General features: G+C 42.4%; 1 protein-coding gene across 1 annotated transcript in view; it reads right to left on the bottom strand.

Annotated features, from left to right (window-relative positions):
- Positions 1-26300, bottom strand: part of stk32c (serine/threonine kinase 32C) — a 101003-nt gene that overhangs the window by 57241 nt on the left and 17462 nt on the right. The window contains exon 2 of the mRNA XM_080481058.1: positions 13686-13741. Within this exon, the coding sequence (XP_080337184.1) occupies positions 13686-13741 (56 nt within the window). The remainder of the gene's footprint in view (positions 1-13685; positions 13742-26300) is intronic.

Here is a 26300-nt window from a genome sequence, read left to right on the forward strand (position 1 = left end):
AAATGGGTACATGAAACAAATAATCCTGGTGTCCGAATTCAAAGCGGTTGCATCATCCGGGGGAGTCAGTGCCTCTATGTCCAAAAAATATTGAGATAACTCCAAAACGAATAATGAAATGGGGACACATACAAGTCGGGGAAAAAAAACTGTTCCAAACCAGCAAAGAGACCATGAAGTGCTTTTACCGGTTCAAACCTTATCTCAATTTCACCTCAATGTGGAAAAATGTGAGCCACTCTGACCGGACATCAACTTTCCGTTTCCATGTTGACTCCTTCGGTACAATGATGATAACCCACAGTTCCAGTTCATCTAAACCGTCATCACAGCCACTTTCTTTCACTTGGAACAAGGAGACATCTTAATCTGGGAGAATGTCACTACACTCTCTGACCGAGGGCTCATGTGCTAACAGAGTGGGCGCTCATGACGATGACCTTTCTATTGCACAAGCACAAGTTGCATGTGATTCTGAAGGAGGTTTATAGACAGGGTCCAAAGGATCAGTAGCACTGGTTGTCTGAGGACAGTGTTGAGATTAGAAGAGAGCAATATGGATGACTGCTGCATCATAAGGGGCTTCGTTCTCAACCAACATGAATATGACCTCCTGCTGTTCCTACAACAGATTTTAATCACTTCTTCTTTCATCTTTCTGAGGTCCTGTTTTACACAAGGTTTTTAAGTGAAAATGGAAAAGCTTCATTGCATTTTTTGATGCCCATTTGCATGACAAAGGTACTTGCAACTATTTTAAAACCACTCCCAAGGTGGAATTTTTCAAAAACACCCTGACTTTGTCTCTGTGTGAACGGAGGAAAATGCAATCGTATCTTGGCATGCTAATTACGTAGTTTTGAGCTATACTCCCATCTCCGTGTAAACGGACATCATTATCAAAACGTTGCTGTATAAACGCTAAACTTTGATGAAAGTAAAATGCAAAAAAACCTGATGCGTTTTCAGTTAAACGTCACTTAAACAGGGCCTATGAAAGGACTCCACACTTCTTTTTGGTGTTTGGGCAGTATGATACTTTTGGTAGACAGACGCTCATTTCAATGCAGTGTTTACATAAACATCATACTTGATCTCTGTATGTGGATAAAGGGAGTACAATGTTACAGATATGTGTTTGTAGGGTAGGTTGCTGGGTCTGCTCTCATGTATGACTTTAAGATACTGTGACCGGTTTAACAAATGAAGGTACAGCCATGTCTGAAGTCATGTCAAAAATTAAATAAATCACTCTTCGTAATTCTGCAGTATTTATACGCTCTGTTAATATCATTTTTCATTTTCTTTTTTGCTGCATTCATGCAGTTTCTACTTAAATCCACATGGAGACATTAGAGTCTGAAAAGTGACTTTACACGCTGGATAATGGGTTTTTATCAATCAGAGGAATACAAAATGCAGATTAGCCTGCAAACTACAGCAGCAAGCAATGCTGGAGGAGAAGGAATTGTGCTGAGAAATAAACTAAATATAGGAGTGAGAAAAATATCCTCTATGGAAATGCATGTGGCACTTTGGTTACCATGGAGTTGAGGAAGTCCCAATAACTGTCTCAAGAGGTGCTTTGTACAGGGAACGAGATTGGATGTTATTGTCCAAATGATGCAGTAACCATCTGTGGTAGTCAGGTTTCTTCATTCCATCTTAACTTCTCTTTGTCTAACACTGGTGGAATTTGTCTCAAACAAAATCTTCTGTTTGACTAATGCGTGAAACTGTAGCTCTGGACTGTGACCACGCTTTTCTGTTTTGGGTCATTCACTGCAAATCCTTTGATTCTGGTTCAGCAGTTCAATAGTCGAGTTGATGAGTGAATCTAGATTTGTGGATTTTATGTATCTAGAGATTTATTTGACATGCTTCTCTAAATTTCTTACTCCCTCTTACATGCATTCCTGAATCGGTCGACTGTATTGAAATATCAACAGGCATCAAACACGAGGAGCCACTTGTTCTAGTAACAACTCAAGAGTTTCTCTCACGAACAATGTCCAGAGAAAATCGGTTTAAATGCTGATTATGCAGCTATAAGGTCAAAGTCTCGGGACAGACTCTATTACCAATGTTCAACCTTCACGAAGTATCAGGTAGAAAGTTATCTTTGGGAGTCGTGGTCCGATAAGGTTTCAGAGCAAACTGACCTATAACTACTGTCTGTGTCCTTGTCTGCCCAACCTTCAGGCAGGAATCTCAACCTCGAGGAAAAAGTTATTTCTCTTTTCATAACTTTGAAACTTTTATATGTTTTAGTTCAACCTCCAACTCTTTTCTTACCATATAAATCTTCCTCTACTTGGTCTTAATGTGAATGTTTCTTGAAAAACAAACTGCTGTTATTCAGTGCTTATTATTGGAACATCACAAAAAGCTCATTGTTGAGTATCTAAGTCGAGCATCACTGTTGATTCCAGAGGACGGCTGCTATAGATTACCCGCCCACATCCCTTCTCCTCTTTCAAATTCAGTGTTTCTGTTACAGTTTGCTGTCCTATCGCTTGTTGTCAGAAGGTCTAAAGCTCCGGGGACGGCTGGGCTTGCAGCAAGGAGAAAAAGGTTGGTTGGTAAATTCAGTGGACGCAGTCAGGAGGCAGCGCATTTTCTGTTTTTCTAGGTCAGGTAAGTGCCAACTCGGCCAGAAGCCTCCGACTGAGGCACATTCGGCGAAAACAAGTACGGATACAAGACCGCAGCCTTGGGGGGGAGGGGAGGGAGAAAGAGTGCACCTTATGTCTTTCCACTTAGGTTCACTAGAAATATACTATACATTAAGCAAAGACATCCATCAGTCCCCTCAGGTTAACTTCCTGAGCGCTCGTCCTTAGCGAGTCCCAGTTGATAAAGTGTCGTACGGGCGCCGGGTAACCTCAAAACACGTGAACACATGACACGCTGCTACACACACGCGCCGCTCTCTCTCGCCAGGGCTTCATTTCAGAAAGGAGTTGCTTTGAGAGAGGCGAGGGAGGCAAACACACTTTCAGGGTCTGATAAACATGTCATCCAGGGAGAAGGAGGAATAATTTGCACTTTCATTTGGTTCATTCCGCTGGATGTCTCCCCGCTCCACAGCGGCTGCCGTCAGCCTGCAGGAAATGAAAGTGTTTACTGAGCTTTGCCATCCATTTGCTGAGCTCCAGGATGCACTATTACAGTAGGCAGGGCCGTTAATAAGCACGGTCATGGGTTGGACGTCTGAAACTGAGCTCGGCAAAATGAAGGTTCGTGGTGCAAAAGGAAGTAAGCTGGTGCTTTCAGCTCATAATCTCATCTACAGATAAGCACATAAAGTAACATTATTTCTGTTTAGACGAGCAGCATGAGGAAATCAGGGCCCTAAAGGACACTTTCATAGAGAAACATTCATTCTACTGCCGACTGCATTCACTGGAAGTTATACTGGGATTTTTCATCATTGGGGGAGAAATTAAAACAGTTTAAGCTGTTGTTCCTAGTTCAGAATAACATTTACAAAAAAAGTTACTGTAAATGGTGAATCAATGTCTTTTCTCTCTTCATACTATTTCAGATTCTATGTGCATCTGCCAGTGCTGATTTGATTCCAATGTTCTGTTTCCTCTCACATAGAATCTATAAATGTCACAAGGTGGATCTCATCGGAGCTGTTTATGGTAAAATGAAGCCAAAGCCTACGGTGAGTACAGCTGCAACACAGATTTCTGGTTTGAATTCGTCGGAAGTTAACTTTTTGTCAGCAGAAAGCTAAAATGGTGCAGTAGATACACTTTTCCAGTCAGTGAAAGCGAATATATCTACTGGTTTTGTGAGAACACATGAGAGGCCACACAATCAACCTCGGGTATCAACAAAGAAACATGCCAGGAGAGGCCACTGCGACCAGGACTACATGTTATACTTCACATCCAGTTTCTCTTTCAGTTGTAGTTTCCATTTCAAAAAAAAGAACAAGCTCCAGTGTAGTCTGCAACTGCTCCACCATTAAAAAAAACAGCACGTATTTCTAAGCACTTTTTACTCCTGCTTTTAAACCAGTGGCTCTTATACAGTGGAACACTCCTCCTTGATTTATGACCTGTGGACTCTACTGGGGCCGATTAAAAAGCAATTCAAGAGTCAATTAATCAAATCGGCATTTCTCTCACAACATGCACGTCCTTTTTTTTATCATTGTTTTATATCATTTTATTACTGGTTTTCCAGCTTTTATGGCCTTCTGGCTTGGACAGTTTATTGTTTCACCTTTCACAATAGAAAATAATATAACCACATTTACTTTTACAAGTGTAGCTTCTTGGTAGACCAACTTATTGTCGAATGATTTTTCGATCTTCCAAACACACTAATTGTCTAAATAAATCAGTGGGTTGCTAGAGCTTAAAATGAGAGACTGATAAAAGGTAGGATTGGAAATAGAGAAGTGCTGACAAAGAGCCATGGTTGTTTCCCAAACCATTCATGTGGTCCAATCTGGCGTCAGAAATGGTGAGGGACCAAGAAACAAAACAGTAAAGAGGTAAAACAAAAGCTTCCTGTGCTGCATGCGTAGAACTGAAGAAAAACTTTAAATAAACATGATTCAACTCACATGAAAAAAATTAAATAAAAAAATTCCCAAAACACCTCCTGGGAAAAGCCACCAAATGGCAGAAAATTGCTCTCAAAGCGCAAATGTACAAACAAGCCTGCCTGGAGTCTGTACTTACCTCCAATTTATACTAAATACACTGAAAGACTTTGAAGCCACTCGTGTGTGAAGGTGGGGGAAAATATACACACAGCATAATGAGGATTACATGCATCAAAGAATGCAAAGGAAACTAGAGACGCATGCAAGGGCCTCGGAGGCTCATCTGGAGTGTATTCTCTTTAGGATCACTGAAGACACAGAGTTTCGTTAACAATCCAACATGTCATCCATATTCATCAACCTGACACAATTTGCTCCTACATCGTGATAGAAATAGATGTTGAATGAGATCTCAACACTTCAATATAGCATCGCCTCTATTCAAATTGAAGCCCGTCAGTCGGCGAGGAGGTACACTGCGCTGATGGACGCCTCGCTTGTTACCTTGATTCTCGTCTTGTTCGCTACAACACTGTGACACCGTCTGTCAGCGCACGTGTCAGGCGGTTCACAGCTCGGGGCCTTGGTTTATAGCGCTCGCTGTTAAAGGAAATGTCCCTCAGTTCACCGTTACCATCCTTGAGGGACCGGAAACGGCGCTGATGGGCCAGCACTTTAGCTTTCACACAGTTGATCGATTGGTTTCTTTGAGTCCTGCTGCCATTCTGTCCAAATGCAGTTTACAAAGAAGAGGTCAGAAGGACTTTCTGCCTCAGGTTCATACAGGTGTTTAAAACAATGTTTTTTTGTTGTTGTTGTTGTTGTTGTTGTTGTGTGTGTTTGGGTGTGTGTGTGATTTCATTACTCTGCTGTTCAATCAACGTACAGCAGATGTTCATGCCCAAGAACCTACTGACTATAATTTTTTCCATGAAAAGTAACTGCTCTTCCTTATGTGTTCAGTGAGACCCACAACTGAACAGACATAAACGTACTCCAGCCTGTGAAAACAACCAACAGGCTTTGGCCAACAATCTGGAGAAAAAAACATTTTTGGGGGAAAAAAAACAACTACTAGAACATCATTAAATATAATCTAACTGAATTCCTCTCATTATTTAAAGGTCAACATGATTTATTCTTTGTGCTCCAGTGCTCTTGGGATAAGACTGGCCTGTTTGTGACCCTAAATAAATTTGACATTGGTGATCTAATCAGTCCTCTCTTGAACACAATCCAACATCTGTGCCAAAGACATTCTCCAAGGTCTTCCAGAGTATTTTCACAACCAAGAATTGACCAGATCTGAGGATGAAGTCAGTAGACGTGTAATCATGAGTAACGGTGAAGTGGGAATGATACCACTTCCAAGTGGGAAAAAACAGCACCGAATCCTTCAAACTGGGCACATCCAACTGGGAAAGTAGTAAGCGTCAAAGTGCTACAGGAAGATCAAAAATGTGGCATTTTTACATTTACATAAGAAAAAACGTTTTTTTTCTTCTGTAGTAAACAAAAATCATCCTAGTTCAAATCAAAATGGTGATGTATCAATATTTTTGGGGACTTGCTGATGACCAGAAGTCCATGACCACGTAATTTACCATTTACCTGCAGAACTTTAGAGATGATATCTTGGCTGTTTCTTGTCATAGGAAAGTTGCATGGACTATATCAAAAGAAATGAACTCAACCTTTGAAATGATGTAGCAGAAAATCAATAATTCAGCTCAAAAGATTGCACTTTAGCACTTTTAACTCCTTGAACATTATTAGTGGCAATCACCCATTCAAAGACACAATAATGGTGACGGTTGCCGTACAACGTGTTGCTCAAAGACACTTTGTAGATGGAGAATTGTACCTGAAACATTGCAAAGACAACAAGGTCTACCGACTTGTCTATTGCAATACACTGTTGTGTGATTCTTCTAGTAACCCCTCAGATGTGTAACACACACCCTGATTCCCACCAGTACACCGTGCTATCGTCAAAATGTTTTTCAGTCCCTGCCAATCGCAGGCCCGCGCACCTAAAATAATGTCAATTTATAGTATCTTCAAAGGCTATAAAGATATTAATATCTCAAAGTCTTTCATCTATCCTGAAGTCCAGCCTAGGGCAGCAGCACTGGTGATGAAAGGACACCGACTTGTGGGTTGATGGAATTCTTATCTGAACTTTTAAAGCCAAATGAGAGTCATTTTATCACAAAGACACATCTGATTTTACTCAGAAAACGTAACCTTATCCGAACAAAAATGCCAGCTACTGTCACAGTCTCTGCAATTCATTCTCCATGGAGCTGTACAGATATCAAACAATGTGGAGGTGGAGCAAAACTTTCCCTCCCGTTTCTGGCTCACGCAGGCGGCAAAGCTGAATAATGATGGCGTACATGCGAATGCTGATATTTGTGGTACTCTCAGGGGGCGACCGGTTGGAATGGTAATGAATACAAGCAAGAATTTAGCCCTGTTATTAATGGAAACATTACAATGCCCAGGATGCATTAATGTGTATGTTTGTGAAAACACGCCAAACATATCTGACAGCTTTCCAGCTCAAGAATGTTAAATATTACCTTCCCTGCATGACCAAGGCTTCATCGCAGAATTGAAAATAATCCCTGAAATTTTATCCGTTAAAAAAATGTGAGGTAAAAACGTTAAAAGAAGTACATGATCAGAGTGAAAACAAGCTTTTAGGGTGATGGTTTTCAGGATCCTGAAGCAATTTAAACCACGTGGCTTGTGCTGCTTTTTAGCATCTCTGCAGTGCCGCTTTGTTCCTTGAAACCTTTAGAGGTGCGGAGTAATGGAAGAGCATACATTTCTAGGCTAATAGGTTGCCGTGGGCTATGCTGCGGCGAGGCTCACGCTGCAGCGCTGCGCTCGGCAAAACCAGCTCCCGTCCTCACACCTGGAGCTCCGCAGTGAAAGACGAAGAAAACACTAATAAGTAACTTCGAGCTTTTCTTTGAGTACTGTGAACGCTGTGAGTACTGCCCGGACGACCTGCAGAGAAAACAGTCAGCAATGGCTTCATCTTCTCCTGACCTTCCACGCACCTTTTTCCCCCCGATATGATGAGCTCCTACTCTCTAAGTGTCCTTTTCCAACTCATCTCTTCCCCACACCCACTTTATTTCCAGAGCCTGTCTCGGTTTCTCTCGTCTTCACTCACCTGTCCTAATGAGAGTTTATCCCGGGGGAGCGTGTAAGGGAATGAAGATGTCGAGACCACCAGCTGAGCACGCCGGCTACCTTTAACCCCTCCCCTCCCGTCCCTCCCGTCCCTACCTTCATCACCTCCGCTCTCTTTATTTGGAGGTTTTACCTGTCCGTGTGACTGCTGGCGGTAGCGGAGCTGTCACTAAACTGCTGTCGGTGCCAATGGCTGTCATGTACCCCCCCCCCCTCCATCTCCCTCCAGGATCAGGCTTTAATGAGCCCTGCGGTGGAAACAGCGGTTTCCTCTGCAGAAGACGGATTGACAAAGAGGATGGGCTGGTGGGGGAAAGGTAAGAGTGGAAAAAAACGAGGGAGAAGGCAATTATCCTCACTCTGAGGTTGTCTATGGCCTTCCAAGCACTGCAGCAGTCATGTTACAAATGAGCTATATCCTCCACCGCTGTGGAAATAATCACACCAGCTCCATTCACTCCAATCTCCATCTGCTGGAGGACAGATGCTCCCAAACATCAGAGGCAGAGGTGAAGACAGACAGCGTTTGAGGTGGGAATTCACACAATATCAATGCCATATTTTATCTTTAATAATAATGTACTGAATCCTCACTGGTATGCCCCTGAAACACTCTTGACTCAAACTGTGAGCAGAGCGAAGAAAGGCGGAGGCAAAAAAGTAGCCCTATTATGTCAGGAAGTGGGAGGGAGAAAGGTACCTGCACCGATTCATCAAAAGTATCAATGGGGGGTGGAGGGGGGTTATTTTATCTGAGGTAAGAAAAGGGCGTGGTATCACCTGCCATTCATGACAGAAGAGATCTGGGAACAGCTTACTCCAAAAAGAAACAACTTTCTTTTTTCTTTAACGTAGAGTAAACTGACAAATGAGATGAGAAGAATGAGTCATGAAAATGAAAAGTAGTGCATAAATTTGTCAATGATAATCTCTGCATTTTATAATTTCCTTTTGAATGAATGTAAATGCTCTTTTGCTACCAAGATAACAGACTATTCTTTTGATAGATGTCATTAAATCATTACCACATACCCTGAGACTGATAAATACATATCTCAGGATGAAAAGAAAAGAAGTAGAAGAAGGCGTAGAAGAAGAAGAAGAAGAAGGAGAATTATGAATTGTTTTCTCAAGGCTGGAAGACTACTCTAAACTATCTAACTGAAAAGGAGAACAAGAAGAAGGAAGGAAAGAAAAATAAGTCTAATCCAGCTAACAGTTTTAAAGAATTTGAGTGCACCAAGGCATCGTCGCCCCTAAATCGATGGATGTTAGAAGGGGAAACTGTGAGTGTGCTTGGATTAGCCTGCAAATTTGCATGGAAACAAAAGATATTTTCACAACACATTAGAAGCTTTTTGGGGAACTTGAAAATCTGCATTTCAAACAAAGTGCCCACTTTACACTGTGTGTTTCTTTGTTAGGATACGCAAGAGCTGGACTCCCGATAGGCGGAGGCAGAAATTAGCCTTCTGGTGTACAGCCTCCACAGGTCCTACCTGCACAGCCATTGTGCCAGCCGCTGGAGCATCAGTCTACATTAGGAAGCAGCAGGTGTAGCAGCAGTTACATTAGGAGAGTTTTGACGCAGAGACCTTGGCTGCCAATACTCTTAATTGGCTGCCAGGGGACGTGTCTGGAAATGTCGTTCAAGCAAACGACTTAAGGTTTCACCAAGTCTCCAATGCAACTGTCGAGTGTCAATCCGGTACAGCTTAACTCACGCAGCGTGATAAATGGTTTTGCACGTTGCTCAGCTTTCAAAATATCAGAAAACATTTTGTACTGTGAGCAGTCCAGAAAACGTGAGCTTGTGTGCGGTTTTTTTTTTTGTTGTTTTTTTTCACAAGCATAAAAGCGGAGGGAAGAAACGACAAATAGAAGCTCCTGTGATGAAGCAGAGAGACCGAGGAGATGGTGCTGGAGGATCCTCACGTTGCAGATCCCCGGAGAGGACGAAGAACCCGGAGATGAAGTGCGAAGTCAAAGTAGTGTTTGCATATGGCTTTCGGAGGTGGTTTTCCTCAGCTCTAGCTTATCCCTCCCCCACCCCCCCGGCTCCCTCAGCCCACCTTACTGCTCCCCGCTGAACAACAGCAAGCCCTGCAACACACACACACACACACATACAGCATTGACACTACTGCATGCCAATGAACCTGCTGTCTCCTACGCACGCTGCAACATACACATATTTCATAACAATACAGCTAATCCCTTTAAACTTACACTTTAGACTTTTGTTCTTTACAACATCCTCATACAGGCTTTATACATACCATGGGGATGTAAGGGTAAGACTACATCCAAAAACAATGAATATTATTGAATTTAACTGCATCGATGAAATCAGGAAACATTAATGAACAAGTTTAGGTATCATTTAGTAGAATGTTAGCCACACAGTTTGAGCAGCTCGGCATCTGAAACAATAGAAATCAGGGTGTTTGCAATTTGGTCCACAGTAGAGTACTGATTGGTTTTCACACATGCTTGATTGAAGACAAACAGCGATAGTTTATGCAAATGGTTAATCAGCCAATCACACTTGATGTACTTAAGACGTGTTGTTGATGCCAGAGGTCAGACGAGGCTGGTTCAAGATCATAGGAAGGCAACAGTAACAACTTGTTACAAACAAGGCCTGTACAAGACCATGTCTGTCAATAGCTAAGAGGACATTTGCATCACAGATGTGTTGCTGACAAATCTGCAGCAACTGTGTGGTGCTACATGTCAACATGGACCAAAATCTTGGATGTTTGAAACATCTACGTACTGTATGTGAAACCAAGAAGAATTCAGGCAGTTCTGTAAGTAAAAGGGAAGGGGGGGGGGGGGGGGGGGGGGGGTTCAACCTCGAACGAGCAAGGTGTACCTCATAAAGTGGTCGATGAGAGTACGTTTTTGACTGTTCTGGTGTCATGAAACATTGAATGAGCAGCAGCAGTAACTCATGTTTTGCGTGTCACCTTGTCACGAAACATCCGACTGATTAGAAGCAGTGACCGCAGATAATGTAGGAATGAACAAAGTAGTGACTCTAAAAATCCTCCTGCTGCTTGTAACTGGATGCTAGAATGACTCACTGTACCACCATGTGGTAGAACGTGGTATTAAAAGCAGGGCTACTTTTGCCAACGCCTGCTGATAAACTGAGAAATCATTCAAGTCCTTGTTTTCTCACATTATACTGATTATTGTAAAGCTGAGCATATTAAAAATGGTAAATTTGAAACATTATGACACTGACTTCATTTTTGCAACGTGATTGCATACAGGTTGACGTAAAAAATAAAAAGGAGCAAATACAAGAATTGAAGGGAGTCTTCGGATACAATTTTTCAACATTGGAGTAGGCTTTGTCTTGTAATGAATACTGAGTGCTTGTCACGGTCCAGACGCCTCATTAATCCCCAACTACATCTCCCGTAGTTTCAGCATGCTCTCTGGGAGGCTAAAGACTGGCACAGTTAAGTGTTCAGAAGCAGCAGGAAAACAGATTGAGGCCAAAAAACAAAAAAATAAATAAAAAAATCACGAGACGAGCCGACCTCGGACAAGGACAAACTTTATCTAGATTTCTCTGTGAGCATCTGTCTAACTGCTCGGTGTGTATGTGTGCGTGTCTGTCCACAGGAAATGGCTGTGAACATGACTGAGCAGAGATATAACACATCCAGAAGCCAGCTCGCAGACGAGGCCCCCCGTTTGTGTTCCCAGCCTCCTGGATGAAGCAGTTGGCTCGTTTTTTCCCTCGCTCCTCAGCCAAAAGAAGAGACACCATTTGTGTCATACCCATGTAATTTTCTTCTTCAGGCGTCCGTCTGAGCCAAAAACCCAGTTTGTATATGAAACTCACACCCAAAAAAACATGAATGGATGCTCATTTAGACGATTCAGAATACACTGGTTACCCTGCGTCTTAGCTTTCTGCAGACTCCCCTCAGTATCATAAGGGAAGTGACAGCAGCTTGAGGGAACAAAGCAATAAGTAAAAATTTACATAAATTCACATGGTAATATATTCAGCATCGGGCAACGACTTCCCTGTAACAGAGGGACATGTTTTTAACAAAAAAAAAAAAAAAGGTTGTTTTGAGAAGAGCAGAGCAGAGCAAACTTGCAGAGGCGTGCAGAGACACAAGTGTAATGAACAAATATTAGTGGAGATATTTGGGATTCAAAATGAAGATAAACTCTTCCAATCTCTCGAGTCTCATTTGCGCGTGTGTTGACAAAAACACACACAAACGCTCGGAATTCATTACTTGAAGTCTCATCCAGGCATTCAACGCGAGCACAAAGGAATTCGCTCGGAAACAAACAGCCTACAAGTTAATCCAAAATGTCTGTTTTATCAACAATGGCCGCCAATGGTGATATTGGCACCTGAGACGTGGCTGAAAAGAACTGCGGTAATTTGGTTTTCGCAATATGGAGGCGCGCAGTGCAATGTGCCAATTTCTGCTGTCCCTCCCCGCTGCGTCCGAGCCAGTGAGCGTGATGACAAATGCAGGCGCAGCATTGTCAAGTGGAGACGTGGGGTCTGAAACTGCCAACAGGTCAGCTGGCACTCCAGGAGAAGTAAACTGGCTCTCCTCCAATTGACTTTATGCAAAGAATTACATAACCTGAGTTTATAACAGCTACTAAAATGGAAAAATAACTCGTGAACACATCATATGAGTAATTGGATGGTAATTTCTCCTGGACCGTTCAACCTGACGCTCACTGATTCTTTCACAAATTATATCCCGAGTGGGGAACACATACCCTTGTAAGCCACAGCAATATGATCACATGAGTCTCCTTTTTTTTAAAAACAGCTCTGACCCTTCGAGACATGAACTTCACGAGACCTCTAAAGGTGTGTTGTTGAATTTGCCTCCAAGATGTCAGAAACGGATCCTTTAAGGCATTTTGAATATGACATCCTACTAGAGATGGGTACCTTTCACATTTGAACTGGTACCTGGTACCTGGGAATCAGCACCGTCATCCACTGTTGGGTGACGGTGTACTGGTTTTCGGTATTATTATGTGTGTTTATGTGGTAGTAAATGCACAACGTTTTATAATTTAACGTATTTATTTGTCCATATGTGATCTTTAACAAATATCTCAAAACAACATCCATATTTTTGTATCATAACATTGCAGTTGTTTGACAATTATTTTCAACATGAAAACTCTGAACTACAACGAGCAGTGTATTTACTTATTAATGCACAAATTAAAACCCAGCTCCAGGTCCTCCTATTCCTTTCTTTTCCCCTCTGGAAACATTGTGATAGATCTGCCATCATGGATCTACTGAGACTGTCGAAAATTGTGTACTCTTCAGCCTTGAGAAAAATCTTGTGCTTAACCAGGAGCTTCCTCAGATTAGGAGTATTCTCGCCACTGGTCTTGCAACGTCGCAAATATTGCACCGAGCTAACTCTGCATCTCATTTTGAAAAGTGGAGCCGTACTTTTGAGTGCTTTCTATCAGCCATGTTTGTTCCTTCGCCTCCATTGTCTGAACCCGCAGTCACGGACGCCATTACGCTGGTGTGCGAGGCCAAGACAACACCTCCGACTGGTTGTTGTGTGCTTCATTAGATTCACGAGACCAGGTCTTCTAATGTCCTCGTTATTTGTTCTCTTGGTGTGGAAATCCTGACCTGCCCGCCCATGACTATGTCTTCAGTTAACGCATTTATACTTTATTGGACTACTTTTGATAGACCACTGACCACTGGAGACCAGGAACAGCCCACAAGAGCTGCAGTTTTGCAGATGATTTGATCCTGTCTCGTAGCCATCGCAGGTCAGTTACACATTTGTGATGCTATTTACATAGTCTGTCAGTGGTCTTTATGTTTTGGCTGATCATGTCCAAACTGTCAAAATGAAAGCCGCCTTACCTTTCCAAAGCTCCCCTTCCCAATGGCACGCAATATCTGGAAGTGGTCAAAGTTTACTGTGAAGGAAAAGAAAAACAGAGAGTAAGCAATGAAAATCAAACATGATATAATTAAAGATTATTACAAAAGTGTCTGCTGAAACATTTCATTCAGACGAAAACAATGCGTTAAGATTAAATTCTGACGATGAGCCTTTATTTGACTACCGACAGCAGATAAGGAGTTACGGGAACCACACTTGTTCTCAAGAGGACGAGATCAGTAAATTTGTTGCATAATAACTGAAATACAAATATTTGAACAATGCTAAACTTCCCCTTTGAAAGAGTTATGATACATGTTTCGAATTTTAAAGAAAATAAAAGTCATATTCCAACATCAAGCCATTTCTGGATGATTCCTCCGAGTAGTCAATTGTCTGTAAGCACTGTTCAAGTAGTTTGAGCCAAGCTGAACGGCTCTTCTCAGGTCCTGTCAGTACCATGATATAGATATGGGACGAGCAGGGCGTAGACATATTTAACTACGTTGGGACTTAAAACTGCTAATAACTGCTGGCAAAAGACAAATTGCACTCTGGTGAACATGCAAACAGCAAATCGCTGGGTCTTAAATCCCATGTGAGCAATCCTATGGTTGACATTGTAACGGCTATCCAAACAGGGTGACGTCTGAGTCTTTTGCCTCATAGCACTTTAGGTAGCGAAGCTAACTCAGGTCGCAAGTTTGAAGTAAAGGTTATGAGACAATATATAAACTTTGTGAAGGTTGAAAATGGGAGAATCTAACAACTCTGCCCTCCGCCTTCATATGATAAATAGTACTATAAAGCTAATTAGCTACATCTGTTTACTGGCAGTGCCGCTACTCTTGATGTTTCACAAACAAGAATATGACATTGATTAATTTTTATATTCCAAAACAAATAACATTTAGACGAGTTGTTTCTCCTTGAGATGATGTATATTATTCAGAGAGCCTATTAACCAAAAAGCAACTTCCATAAATCACTGTAATTAGCTTCAGCTACACTTGATATTACAGCCCATAAAACCAACAGGTAACCTTGACTTGCTCCAGCTTAAGGCTGCTTAATTAGGTTAAAATACAAACATTCAGGTCGGTTTAATATCGTTTTCAGCTGATGGATGTGAAAGCTTAGCGCTTACAGGTCTTATTGATTCCAACATGTCATTACTAAGTACTGCACGTACAACAACGAGGAAAATGTGGGCTGATGAAGACTTCCTCTGAGTGACCTCAGGCTGGTCATCTGGGCTGTGTGCGTGCGAGTGTGCGTGTGTGTGTGTGTGTGTGTGTGTGTAGCAGTGCCCCAGGCAGATGTGGGCAGAGCAGGCATGATGCTAACTCATGCAGCTCCTCTTTTAAAAAGTCAGTCAGGTTCTGAAGCTCACATCCTGACCCCCCCCCCCCCCCCCCCCCCCCCCCCCCATCAGTGTAGAAGCAAAAGGAGCAATAAGGAGAGAAGAAAGAAATCAGACAGCCGACCCACTGGCAGGAGGAAGAAAAAGCGCACAATTATATCTGCTCCCTGACAAAGGAAAGGTGCGCTTTCTGTGTTTGGTCTGGACGGCGGTAACCTAATCCAGCCAGGATTCTCCCGTCTCGGGCTTCTGTACACGGCTAATCCCCTCATATGGCAGGGCTCCGACTGCACCGCCGTCTTGACGCACACAGAGGCTGTGCCACCAACACAACTTTCCGAGTGGTATTAGGAGGGATAAAGTGAATACATGGAAAAAATACAGTGCGGTCCCTCCTAAAGTTCAAGCGATCCATTTTAAGATGAGAATGATGGTTGTCAGGTTGTTCTAGTCCCTTTTCAAACAGGTTTCCAGCATCAGATTCTAAGGGGGCTAAAACGCTTTCTCCTTTAACAAAGAGACAGTCTCGGGCCTCATTTACATCTAATGATTTAAGTGAAAGTTATTGTTTCAGAAAAGTTTCACTTTTAATTGACAAAGATTTGAAAATGGTGTCGTTTTCATGTAGGACCACTAGTGGTTGCTGTTGGTTGTTTTTGTAAAAAAAAAAAAACACATGCAAGGAGACAGTGATACACTATAAACATTAATGATAAATAAACAGACATTCATACGGACATACAACAAAATTGGATTGCTATTATGGATGGTCAACTATAAGACTACTAAGTCGCAAAAAAATATGAACTGGAAGTTATGTCACTCTGAAGGCCACCATAGCAGTATTTTCCAAAAGTTTAGTTATCCCCAGTTTCCATGGAGACGGCCTCGAAGTGTATTCATAAAGTTGTGTTTTCAGTGGCTCCGAGCATCATTGTCGTGTACAAGTAGAATAAACATGTTACGTTTTCACTGAGAACCTTGTGTAAACGGGGGCGAAATTGATTTTTCTCAGGGGAAAATCCAGTGACGCACTGAAAACAGCTTCACAACTTGACAATCGCTGCTCTCGATATGCCATATTTGACATCATATCTCCCCAAAACTTTTTTTTTTCTGGTGGAAAACAGCATTCCCCTGACCCTCACACATTTCTCCATCCACTCTGTTGCTCTCTGGCGTACCCAAGGAAGACCCACTCCACACACAAAATCACTGCTCTTGATACTCCTCTTTGAACGAGTGTGGTGAAAGGAGCTGCTCCTCAACACAGATCCAGGCCTTGTTCCATGCTCAGGGGATGATTAGTGCAAACATACGGTTTCCTGTAAGCAGTCCTCCATGCACCACACTGGCATCCACATGCTGGGAGCGAGAATTATTTATGTGGGAGGCAGTGCAGGTCTTTTATGTCAGACAGGCTCTACACCGACTTAAAAATCTCAACAAAGCATGGACTGTCTCCGTGCCAGCTGAGCGGTGGAATCAAACACCGGAGGTGAAGTGTTCACACTTCACTCAGTAGCCGGGTTCAAATGCTCTATTGTACAATTGCGGCCTTGACAAACTTCACCTGAGCTTAATGTATTTGACAGGTAGCGACAAACACTTAACAAATCCCATACGACTGTCTATTCAGACGCATTTTCAAAGAATAATCTCCTGCAGACGTTTCAGCTTCTCTTTCTTGGCTTAAAGTGCTTGATTTCTGCACGGCCTCTACAACAGGTGGTGAACCAGATGATGAAAGGACACAGGGCATTGATTTTTTTACAGAGCAAAGGGAACTCTTCACGCTACATCCATGCACAGTAAGAAAGGTGTCAATTACCTTAATTTGCACTTGTTACGACAAAGATTATGTTGAAATCAATGCGGCGTGGCTGGCAGTGTTTCTTATTGCCTTGTGTCAATTCGTACTCCGAAGCAATCAGTCAGATGAACAGGACCATGTCAGAGTAGACATTGGTTGGAGGTAGCAGGTATCTCAAGTTTCACTGGATGCTGCACAAATGACAACATCCGAATGCTGCAGGCAACGGTAGACGGAAGCGAGTGAATTGGATTGAGAATGAAGGCAGTGGGAGAATGACAACATGTTTTCCTCCGTAGGGGCAGCGAGCTGCTGACACACCAGGATGATAATGCTGATCCGGCTCCACAGGGGGTCCTCAATGGGTGTTTGGCTCCTGCGGAGGGGCTGGTCTTGGCAGGAAGCCCATGTCAAGTGGCCATGGAAAAGTTTCTGATGGTCCAAGAGTGACTTACTGTCTTTTCAGGTACATGAACACACAAGTCATGTCGAGGATTTCACTTGAAGACATAGTATTAAAAAAGACAGGTCTGCAAGGTGGGAATAAGAAATAGTCTGACCAGTCCTGTGATGCCATTGCCATTTTCTTTCCAGTGGCATCGACTGTGCTGCTTTAAAAGAGACACAGATGTCTCCCAAACAATTTGACTGGGATACATAAAGCAGACACTAGGTTTATGTAATGAGGACACAATTTTTATATCAATTTTATGTTTCTGAAAAATCCTCACTATTGTTTTGGAAGCCAGATGTAGTAAATACATCTGTGTTGCAGCTGAGAGTAAAACGCAAGGTCATATTTAATGAATTCATTCCACACTCGCCCAGAATACCAGAGTGAATTGATGCTAGCTGCAGACTATTTTACTTTAATTGTTGTTCTCACAACATAAACTTCACCCGCCGTTACGCGCTGCAGCTGATGTACGTTTAACCTCAGTTAATGGATGTTTCTTACCCATATGCAGCCTGTGGGTCTTTTACTGTACACAAAAGGTACCATCAGATCTCCGTAATGACTTTCTTTTTTTTTTATAAAGTTGCTAATGACTTCGTTTTCATCTTAATCAAAGAGGTCAAAATGGTTCGGGACAGTTAAATCACCTCAGAATGGAGAGGTTAAGGCATTTGATGTTACGCGACAATGTTTTCAAGAGAAAACAGAAACCTTTTGTCGTGTTTTAGGCGCGCTCGGAGTCGCTGAAATTGCAACATTTAAAAAAATGGCAACCCAAAGTGGAACTTTGCGACTAATCGTCTCCATGGAAACTGGCGGAAAACACAGCTTTCTGAAAATGCTCTGACTCCGTCTCCATGGAAACAGGGGAAAATGCAACTATTCACATTTTTCCTACTCGGGTCCCGTTCACACAAAGTTTCAGTTGAAATTTCATGTTTTTTTGCATTATCATTTTAAGAATGTTTCACGTTTAAATGTCAACGTTTTGAAAAGAATTACAAATATGAAGTTCTCTTGTTGGGCCACTAGTGCTGTTGTTGCTGTTGTTTTTGCAATGAAATCACACACACACATGCGTGCAGAGAACAATACCCTATAAACATTCACAGACATTCATATTGACAGACAACCAAGTTGGATTGATATTGGATTATTATTAGTGACTGTCAACTACAACTATAACAAGTCTCAGGTGAATATGAACCGGGAGTCATGACACTCTGGAGGCCGCCATTGTTGTTACTGTGCAGCTACTCGAGCATGTGCAGAACAACCATTAACTACGACCGTGGTGCACATGCACAGTGGCAGTGTTTCAGAAAAGTTGCATTTTCGTTCATCTACATGGAGACGGAGTCGGAGGAGCATTTTCGAAAAGTTCTAGCCTGGGAGCCATTTTCAAAAAGTAGTTTTTTTTCAGTGGCTCCAAGCACCGTTTGCCATTTTCACTCGAAAACATTATTGTATAAATGGAGCCTATATTGTTTAGAGGAGAAAGATTAAAGGAGTTTGTCTTATTGCAAATCAAATGTGAATGGTCCTCTCTTGGTTGGTTTTCATGGACTTCCCATCACAATAATTAGTGAACTGATTCAATCTTCATACTGATGGAGATCATCATTGTGCAGAATAACTTCTGTTCAACAACCTTGGTATTTTAAAAGAGATCTTCACATAGATTCATCAAAAGCTGAGCTTGTCTCAATGACAATTGCAGGTAATAGAATCAATCGTTATCGAGGGGAGTACTAAAGGGAAAACAGGGAGGGCCAGATGAGGTGAACATGTGTAGGACACCTTCAAGACCACAAAACAATGAGATCATTAACCTTGCTAATTATACCTTGGGAAATACCGGATTAAAGAGTTTTGGGGTCTTGAAAAACAACCTTTCAAAGCTGTTTTTTTTTCAACTGGGTAATTTTTAAGAGCAATTTTTATCACCAAGTCTACAAACAATTACATTATGTGCCAATATTTTTATTAAAAAGCATTGATTTATTGTGAGTGTCCATCATCTTATTTTGACATTAATTATGAATCCTAGCACAATATATATTTCATGAGACGTTCTGAATTAATCACCATGGCAGTCACTGCTCCTGGCACAAAGAGGAGGGGTGGCAATCGATCAACAGCCATGAATTATGTGTTGGACTCGTACATCCATACCTACAGCTTGGAGAGTTATGTTGTGATTCCCTACAAGCAGATGCTTGGCAGTAAACACTGTGAGTTGATGTTATTTATGCAATGTCAACTGCTTTGGAAATGTCAGCCCGTTATCGTGGCCGCAGCAACATCGACAGAAATGCAAATCCCAGCTGGCTCATTCAGCCAGAGTTTTATTCAGGGTTGTTTTTTTTTTTAAATGGGAAAAAACTAGAGCGGGAATTATGTAGTGCAATTTTCAAACAATTCTTCCATTTTCCCACAAGTGCAACAAGAGTGATTATTCGTTTGGGAAAACGGCCAAACGTCATTTGGATTAAATGGAAAACCACTGAGAGGGAGGAAGATCAAGCACTGATACAGTCCTCAATGAATCAAAACACCATCCACAACACCTCTCTTTCTACTAGATGGCATCCAATTTCACTGTGGGTTCGACTGAAAAGGGTGTATATGACTGCCTGAGGATCAATAAACCGAACCGATGATGCTGTCGCCTGAAATGGATCCAGAGCAAGAGCACCAACCGATGGCAGTGGAAGGAGGCAGAGCACCGTCCTAATGGGGAGGCAACCGCATACCTTTGATGTCAGGGGAGCATCAACACATTGATCTCTGAAACGCCGTTTCACGTGGTGCCTCGGTGGATCGGCGTTGCTCGAGCCTCACGGTGTTGTGCTGAGAGTGAAGTCCTGCCAACACGCGTGTCCAATGAATTTCACACGTATGCGCGCGAGGTCGGGATCCCTTTTGTGCTTCATGTCCACGCTCTCGGACTGATTTACACTACATAGGATCTCCAAAATGAGCTGCTACGTTAGCGCCGCAAAAATATAGCAGACTGGGGCTGGTACACAGAAGTTGGCCCTCGGGGTTTTCCCTCTACAAGCTTTCAGCGACAGGCTTTCTGTCACGCCGTCGTTCACTGGCATCTCTCACTTGGTTGATTTCCACTACTGACAGTTTCTGCTGCTCTGCATCACGTGGTGTCACACCGTGGTGTCATCTGTCAAGGGGGGAGAGCAAGAGCGTTGGTTTTCACACAGCGTTATGCAACCTCCTGGAAAATATCACCAAAGGTACTGATTACAGTCGCAGCACAAAAGTCTCGTAAAAAAAAGGGCAAATTAAGAATTGATAATGTCCTTGCAATCGCTAACAACATTATTGTATGTAAACCCAATATTGTGCTGCCCTACGTACAAAGAAAATCCAATCTCTGTTTGAATAATGTTACTCATTTTAATCAGGACGATGGAGTTGGTGCCTGATAAATGAGGCATTTCGCTTGTAAATAGTAACAACGCTCCTGAAAATGCTGAAGAGAGTATGGAGTTTGTTAGGCAGGACACAGAAGAAGAATAAAGTGGTCTCGTGTTTATTAGCTGCCACACCGGACTTCGTAAACTCAGCACGACAGCGAGTCCGACTGCACAATGTCTCTCTCAAATCCACCTCTATAACGTATTTTAATAGGTAGGAGAATATAACATTGTACATCTTGAAACTCGTCTTTTGTTGCAGCACTTTTATCAGTCACACTATTTTCTGGTGAATTTTCCAGCAGAGGCTCGTAGCAGCAATGGCTTTGAGGTGTAGGCAGGCGACGGTCATGACAACAATTGCAGGTAACGATATTGGCATGAACGCTTATCATCATAAGTGACAAGACCACTGAAACTTCTGTGATTGTTTCTGCACAATGAGTTTCATAAACGTAATGGGTTCATCACAGGTTACTGCTCAGCATTGACAGATTGTCCACAACATTGGCGATCACACAAATGCAAATTAAAATCCCATGTTGTGTTTTGTCTGGTTGTTTTTCTCGTTTGAGAAGCTTTACCTGTTTTTACAAGGTGTTCTCTAAAGTATAACCCACAAACACCTCTGAAAGGAACGGAAACATATTTTTTGCTCAAGACGAAGGGATGCAAATTAAACTCAAAACTACAGGCTCTCGAGTTTTACTCGTACAAAATGAAGGTTTTGGCCTTTCATGAAGCTCCTTTTCTGTTGTCGGAGCCCATTCAAAAACTGTACGCTTTAAAGCTATAAATAGCCAAGTACCGATTCTTAAACTCTCGAAGAGTAAACACTTGAACTCCATTCTCATCTCTGCTTATGGGAAATGTCCCATCGAACACACAGAAAAGCTCTGTTCCAAAGCTGGATTTCTATTCTTTGCTATAGATACAAATGTCAATAGGCCTCATCGAGGCTTTGATTTACCACGGTCCTTTAATTACACACAGACAGTGGATTCCACTTTGTCCAGTGACTTCTCTTATTTACTGCCTCGCTCCAAATGTGCTTCCATCTAAAAGCTTGTGATGAAGCTGCAGAACGACCCCGACTACGCAGAGGTGCTCCTTGTTTGGGTTATTGATGGCCTCCTTGGACGATTACAGTCTTGCCTGAACAGTAATTATAAACACATGCCAAAGAAAGTTTGATCAATATGTAAATTAAAAATAGGATGCACTGACTTACAACCCCATTAGTTGAACAAATCATATTGTTTTACTGCCATGGGCACTCTTTTGCGTCACATAACACTCACTGGTATTGTACTCTTTATCCGAGTACGAGCCTGCGTAGTATCAGACCCAATACGGGTATCGGCGCCTCCCTATTTAAAGTCAAAATTTTACATTTTCATGGCAAACTTTAGATTATTTCGAATGTGATGGCAGCGAAATACACGGTGGAGTAGTGGTTAGTAAACTTGCATCACAACAGTATTATGACCATGAGATGTTCAACTGTTTGATCCTGAGCTTTGGGGCCTTTATGTTTGGAGTTTGCATGTTTTCCCTGTTTCCCTGTTTCCCATGTCCAAAAACATGGCATCCATTCATTTTCTGCCTTAAACGTGGAAGCATGGAAGCGCCACACCCTGAAAAAAGTGGGGACAGGGGAAACTCACTGGGAGTTATTGACATGTTATGAACGGTAATTGATCCCATCTTTCCTCTACTGTCTGATATGTTTCAACCAAATCAAGAACAGACGTATAAACAGGGCGGGGACCTATCGGGCAGCCCATGCAGGAAGAGCACTGAGCACAAGTCTCGACTGAAACCTGGAATGCCAGTGTGGATGATATCACACAGGTTGATGACGGTGTCCAGACTTTACTGTCAGTGCCTCCTCAAACACATCAAAGCATCATGGTTTCCTCCAACGGCCGAGAGAAAATGTCAAATCCAGCTGATGAATTCCAAGAAGTGGTGGGGAAACTTTCTGAGTGAAACAAAAGAATGACTGTTCTCTTGGAGAAAGAGACTAAATTTCCATTTTAGATTGAACTCTTCTTGAAGAATGTCTGAGGCGGAGGACATTGCTCACCTTGTGTTGTTGTTAAAGTTCACCGTGAAAACTTTGTTCTGTGATTTCAAAACTTCGAACAAAAGTTCAAGTCAGTTAAGATTATCACTGGTTGTCCTGAAAAACACTCACAATCCGACTGAGTGCTGCTAAAACAAAGTAATGTCCTGCAAAGGATCAGTGATGTTCTATTCTATATACATATATGGTGTACATTTTTCAGGAGAGATTTTTTTTTTTTGTAATAGTTTGTTCAGTTGACCTATGAAGGGTTAACGAGCTGCATCACAACACCAGATATAACAAGAGCATATTAGACAGGCAGTATCAGGTTTAATACGACATGGACTCTTACTCTGTGTATCCTTGATAAAAAAAGCATTTAAAAATTTGTGGTCCACTTGCAGGAAAATGTTCTTTACAGTAAAAATGTAAAGACATTGATGACATTATGTATTTAAAGTCGGATGGTCAAACCGTAAATCCTGACCTTCATGTATCGCTGCATCAGCGATGGGCATGATTCACTAATAGAAACCGCTTCCAGTAATCATCCAAACCATACGACTCACGCTGCACTAATCATTCAGCCTAATGATGGCAGAATGACCATCAGAATACCAGTCAAGTGTAATGAACAAATATTACCGTGAGGCTTCCTCCTTTTAAAATGTAAAGTAGTTTGACACTGAGCACAGAGAGTGAACTCTGAAATGTTAATGCCGAGCACATTTACAATCCGCCCCAGCCATCAAATCACACTGAGTGAATGTTTGGGGCCGTTGGACTGGGATCAAAAAACCTCCTAGCATCGATCCCTTCCTGTTCTGTCTTTGGAAAATACGCCTCTGCTTCTAATCCAATCCCATGCAGGCTCCTTCCGCGCACCTCCGAGATCAGCCCTCTCATTTTTGCTGACAAGTTTCTATTTGGATATTGCGGCGTGCGCAGTCGCGCGCCGGGCGGGCCTTGCAGAGTTGTGCTTTACAGCTCCGCGCTTTGCCGAAGTTCTCACGGCGGCAGTTTAGCATCTCGGCGCAGACGCTGGCAGGAGGATCAGAGTGGTGGTGTGTGCGTCACTACAGAGTGCAACTCGCTTCACAGTGAGACCTGCTCGGGGAAAAAAAGGAAAAAAAAAAAAGACTGTTTGCGTTACAGCTGCATCTCCTCCCATGTGATTACTGAATATTTTATGGTAGTAGTAAGCCATATTTCATGGGCTGTAGTAGTCGAGACGCTACTGGGACACGCTGAAGTCTTTGATAGCGAACATCTAAATTGAATGCGTCGAGAGGCAGCGGCAGGAAGAGACACTGTACAATCCAGCCCATTTGGCTGGTATCTTCTGGTTACAGGCCATCCTGATCTTGACCTTGCGCTGATCTTCTTTGATCTGTATTGATGGCGCTCTCATTATGACAGCGGGCTGAAGAGGCTCATGTTCTTTTGATCATGCAGCACGGGGACGGCTGCATGTGGCAATACAGGAAGAAACCAGGCTGCTGGAATAACTACGATAACATAACACACACACACACACACACACACACACACACACACACACACACACACACACACACACACACATACACACGACAATTTCAATCCATCAGCTGCAGTCAGTGTGAGTCACAAGTCTTTTTGGTTTTTTTTTACACCTGCTACCTTCCATTTAGTTCTTTGTATTTTATGAACCTGCACAGACCCTCAGATCTTCTGCTTCCTCACTTTGTCTTTTCTCAAAACAGTAAGAAAATGACTGTTTTCAACAATGTTACCAACTATGGATTTCGTCAATATATCAATACCTTTAAACCAACTGGAGTGTGGCATTTCTGTAGTCCTTTGTAGTTTATGGTTTTATTGCCTGTTCATTGTATTCGGGGGGTTTTTCACAGGCATTTTTTAATCTCGGAAATTTTTTACATTTTATTCATAAAATGCATGTCTTGATTTTTTTCAACATTGCAAAAGCATTAATATAGTTTGTGTTTTGGATGTATGGTCTTACTGTAACTCGAGGAGAATAGTTTGGGTGAAGTCAAGGTACACTCAAAAGGTTCCGAGAAGAGTTTATTTAAAACAGGGGACTAAAACGCACAAGCAAGATGTTTCAGTGTTCATCAAAACACCTTCATTAGCCAGGACACTGGCATTTTGAATATGAACATCCTGTCTGCTGTATCGAGGAGAAAGAAACGGAGACGCGTCAGGCTGAAAAGTAGGAATCCATCAAAAACAAAAGCTTCAAGGGACTTCAAGGAAGCAACGGACAAACTTACAGCTGAATGCATCTTTTGTGGAGTCGCCTAAGTTTACAAATTAAAAGTGGGGTCCCTCAAGAAAAAGGTTGGGAACCATGGCGAAGGCAGATAAAAACACCAACCCAGTAGAATCCAGGGGTTAAACAGACAGAGGTTAAAAATGCCCGTTTTCAGCACAGTGCCAAAGCCATTAAAAACTTTGAAGCCTCGGTTGCATCAAAAGTTTATCAAATGACTTGCCGTACAAAATCTCACTCTGTCAGGATAGGAGAGCTCCTCTGTGGCACGCCAAAGGCCGCGTTTCATGAATCTGTTTACCTAAATCACTATCATCACCGAGCAGCCATCATCATCATTTGCTCCTTGTACACTTGAATGCTAATACAGTCTAATTGGAGGCTCTCTAAACAGAGCACCTCATAAATATTCACCAGCACTACAGAGCTCATTGTCTTTGCATCCGTGACAATTCCAGCTCTGGATCTCATCTGGTAATTGGACGGGTGGAGGGGGCTTCATACAGAGGGTGTGCCGGTGCAACACCAGGATGAATTCCAGCGGAAGGTCAACACCCCGTGAGGGTGGAACGTCGTGCGATCCTTGAGTCTCCACACATGTGCATTAATTTCCTCAAGACGGTCTGTTTCTCTTTTTTTTTGAAATCATCTGCTGGACAGCTTTTATATCAACACAAAAGACTCACACTGCTGGAAAATGAAAACAGCCATTAAGCCTCCCCCCCGCCTCAGGCCACGTTTGTGAGCCTCACTAATGTGATGAGGCTCCTTTCGAAAACAAGCAGCGGGGCGTGAGATTTATACACCGTACCTTGTTGCTAGGGTTACTCATCAAATTAAAATGAGCCTGATCGGCAGGCTGATGACTGAAGGGGAAAAAAAAGAAATCAATAGAGGACACGGATCGGGAATGCTCGCATTAACTGCCAAAGTTGTAGCGGAGGATGTTGTTTTTCTCCTTCTGCGTACGTCCATCACTCCCACCTCCGCCCCTCGTTTATATGGACCCTGGAGTACTGATGTACAGCATCGGGGAAACATACAACAAGCACATGTTGTTGAGTATTTTGCCAACAATGTGATAAAAAAGAAAAAAAGAAAAACCACTTCGTAGATGATGTTGATGTCTTTAGTCATTGAGATTTAGCATATAACGGTGCTCTTTCTCTTGCCC

The sequence above is a fragment of the Lipophrys pholis genome (assembly GCF_963383615.2).
Source record: "Lipophrys pholis genome assembly, chromosome: 15".
Lineage (NCBI taxonomy): Eukaryota > Metazoa > Chordata > Actinopteri > Blenniiformes > Blenniidae > Lipophrys > Lipophrys pholis.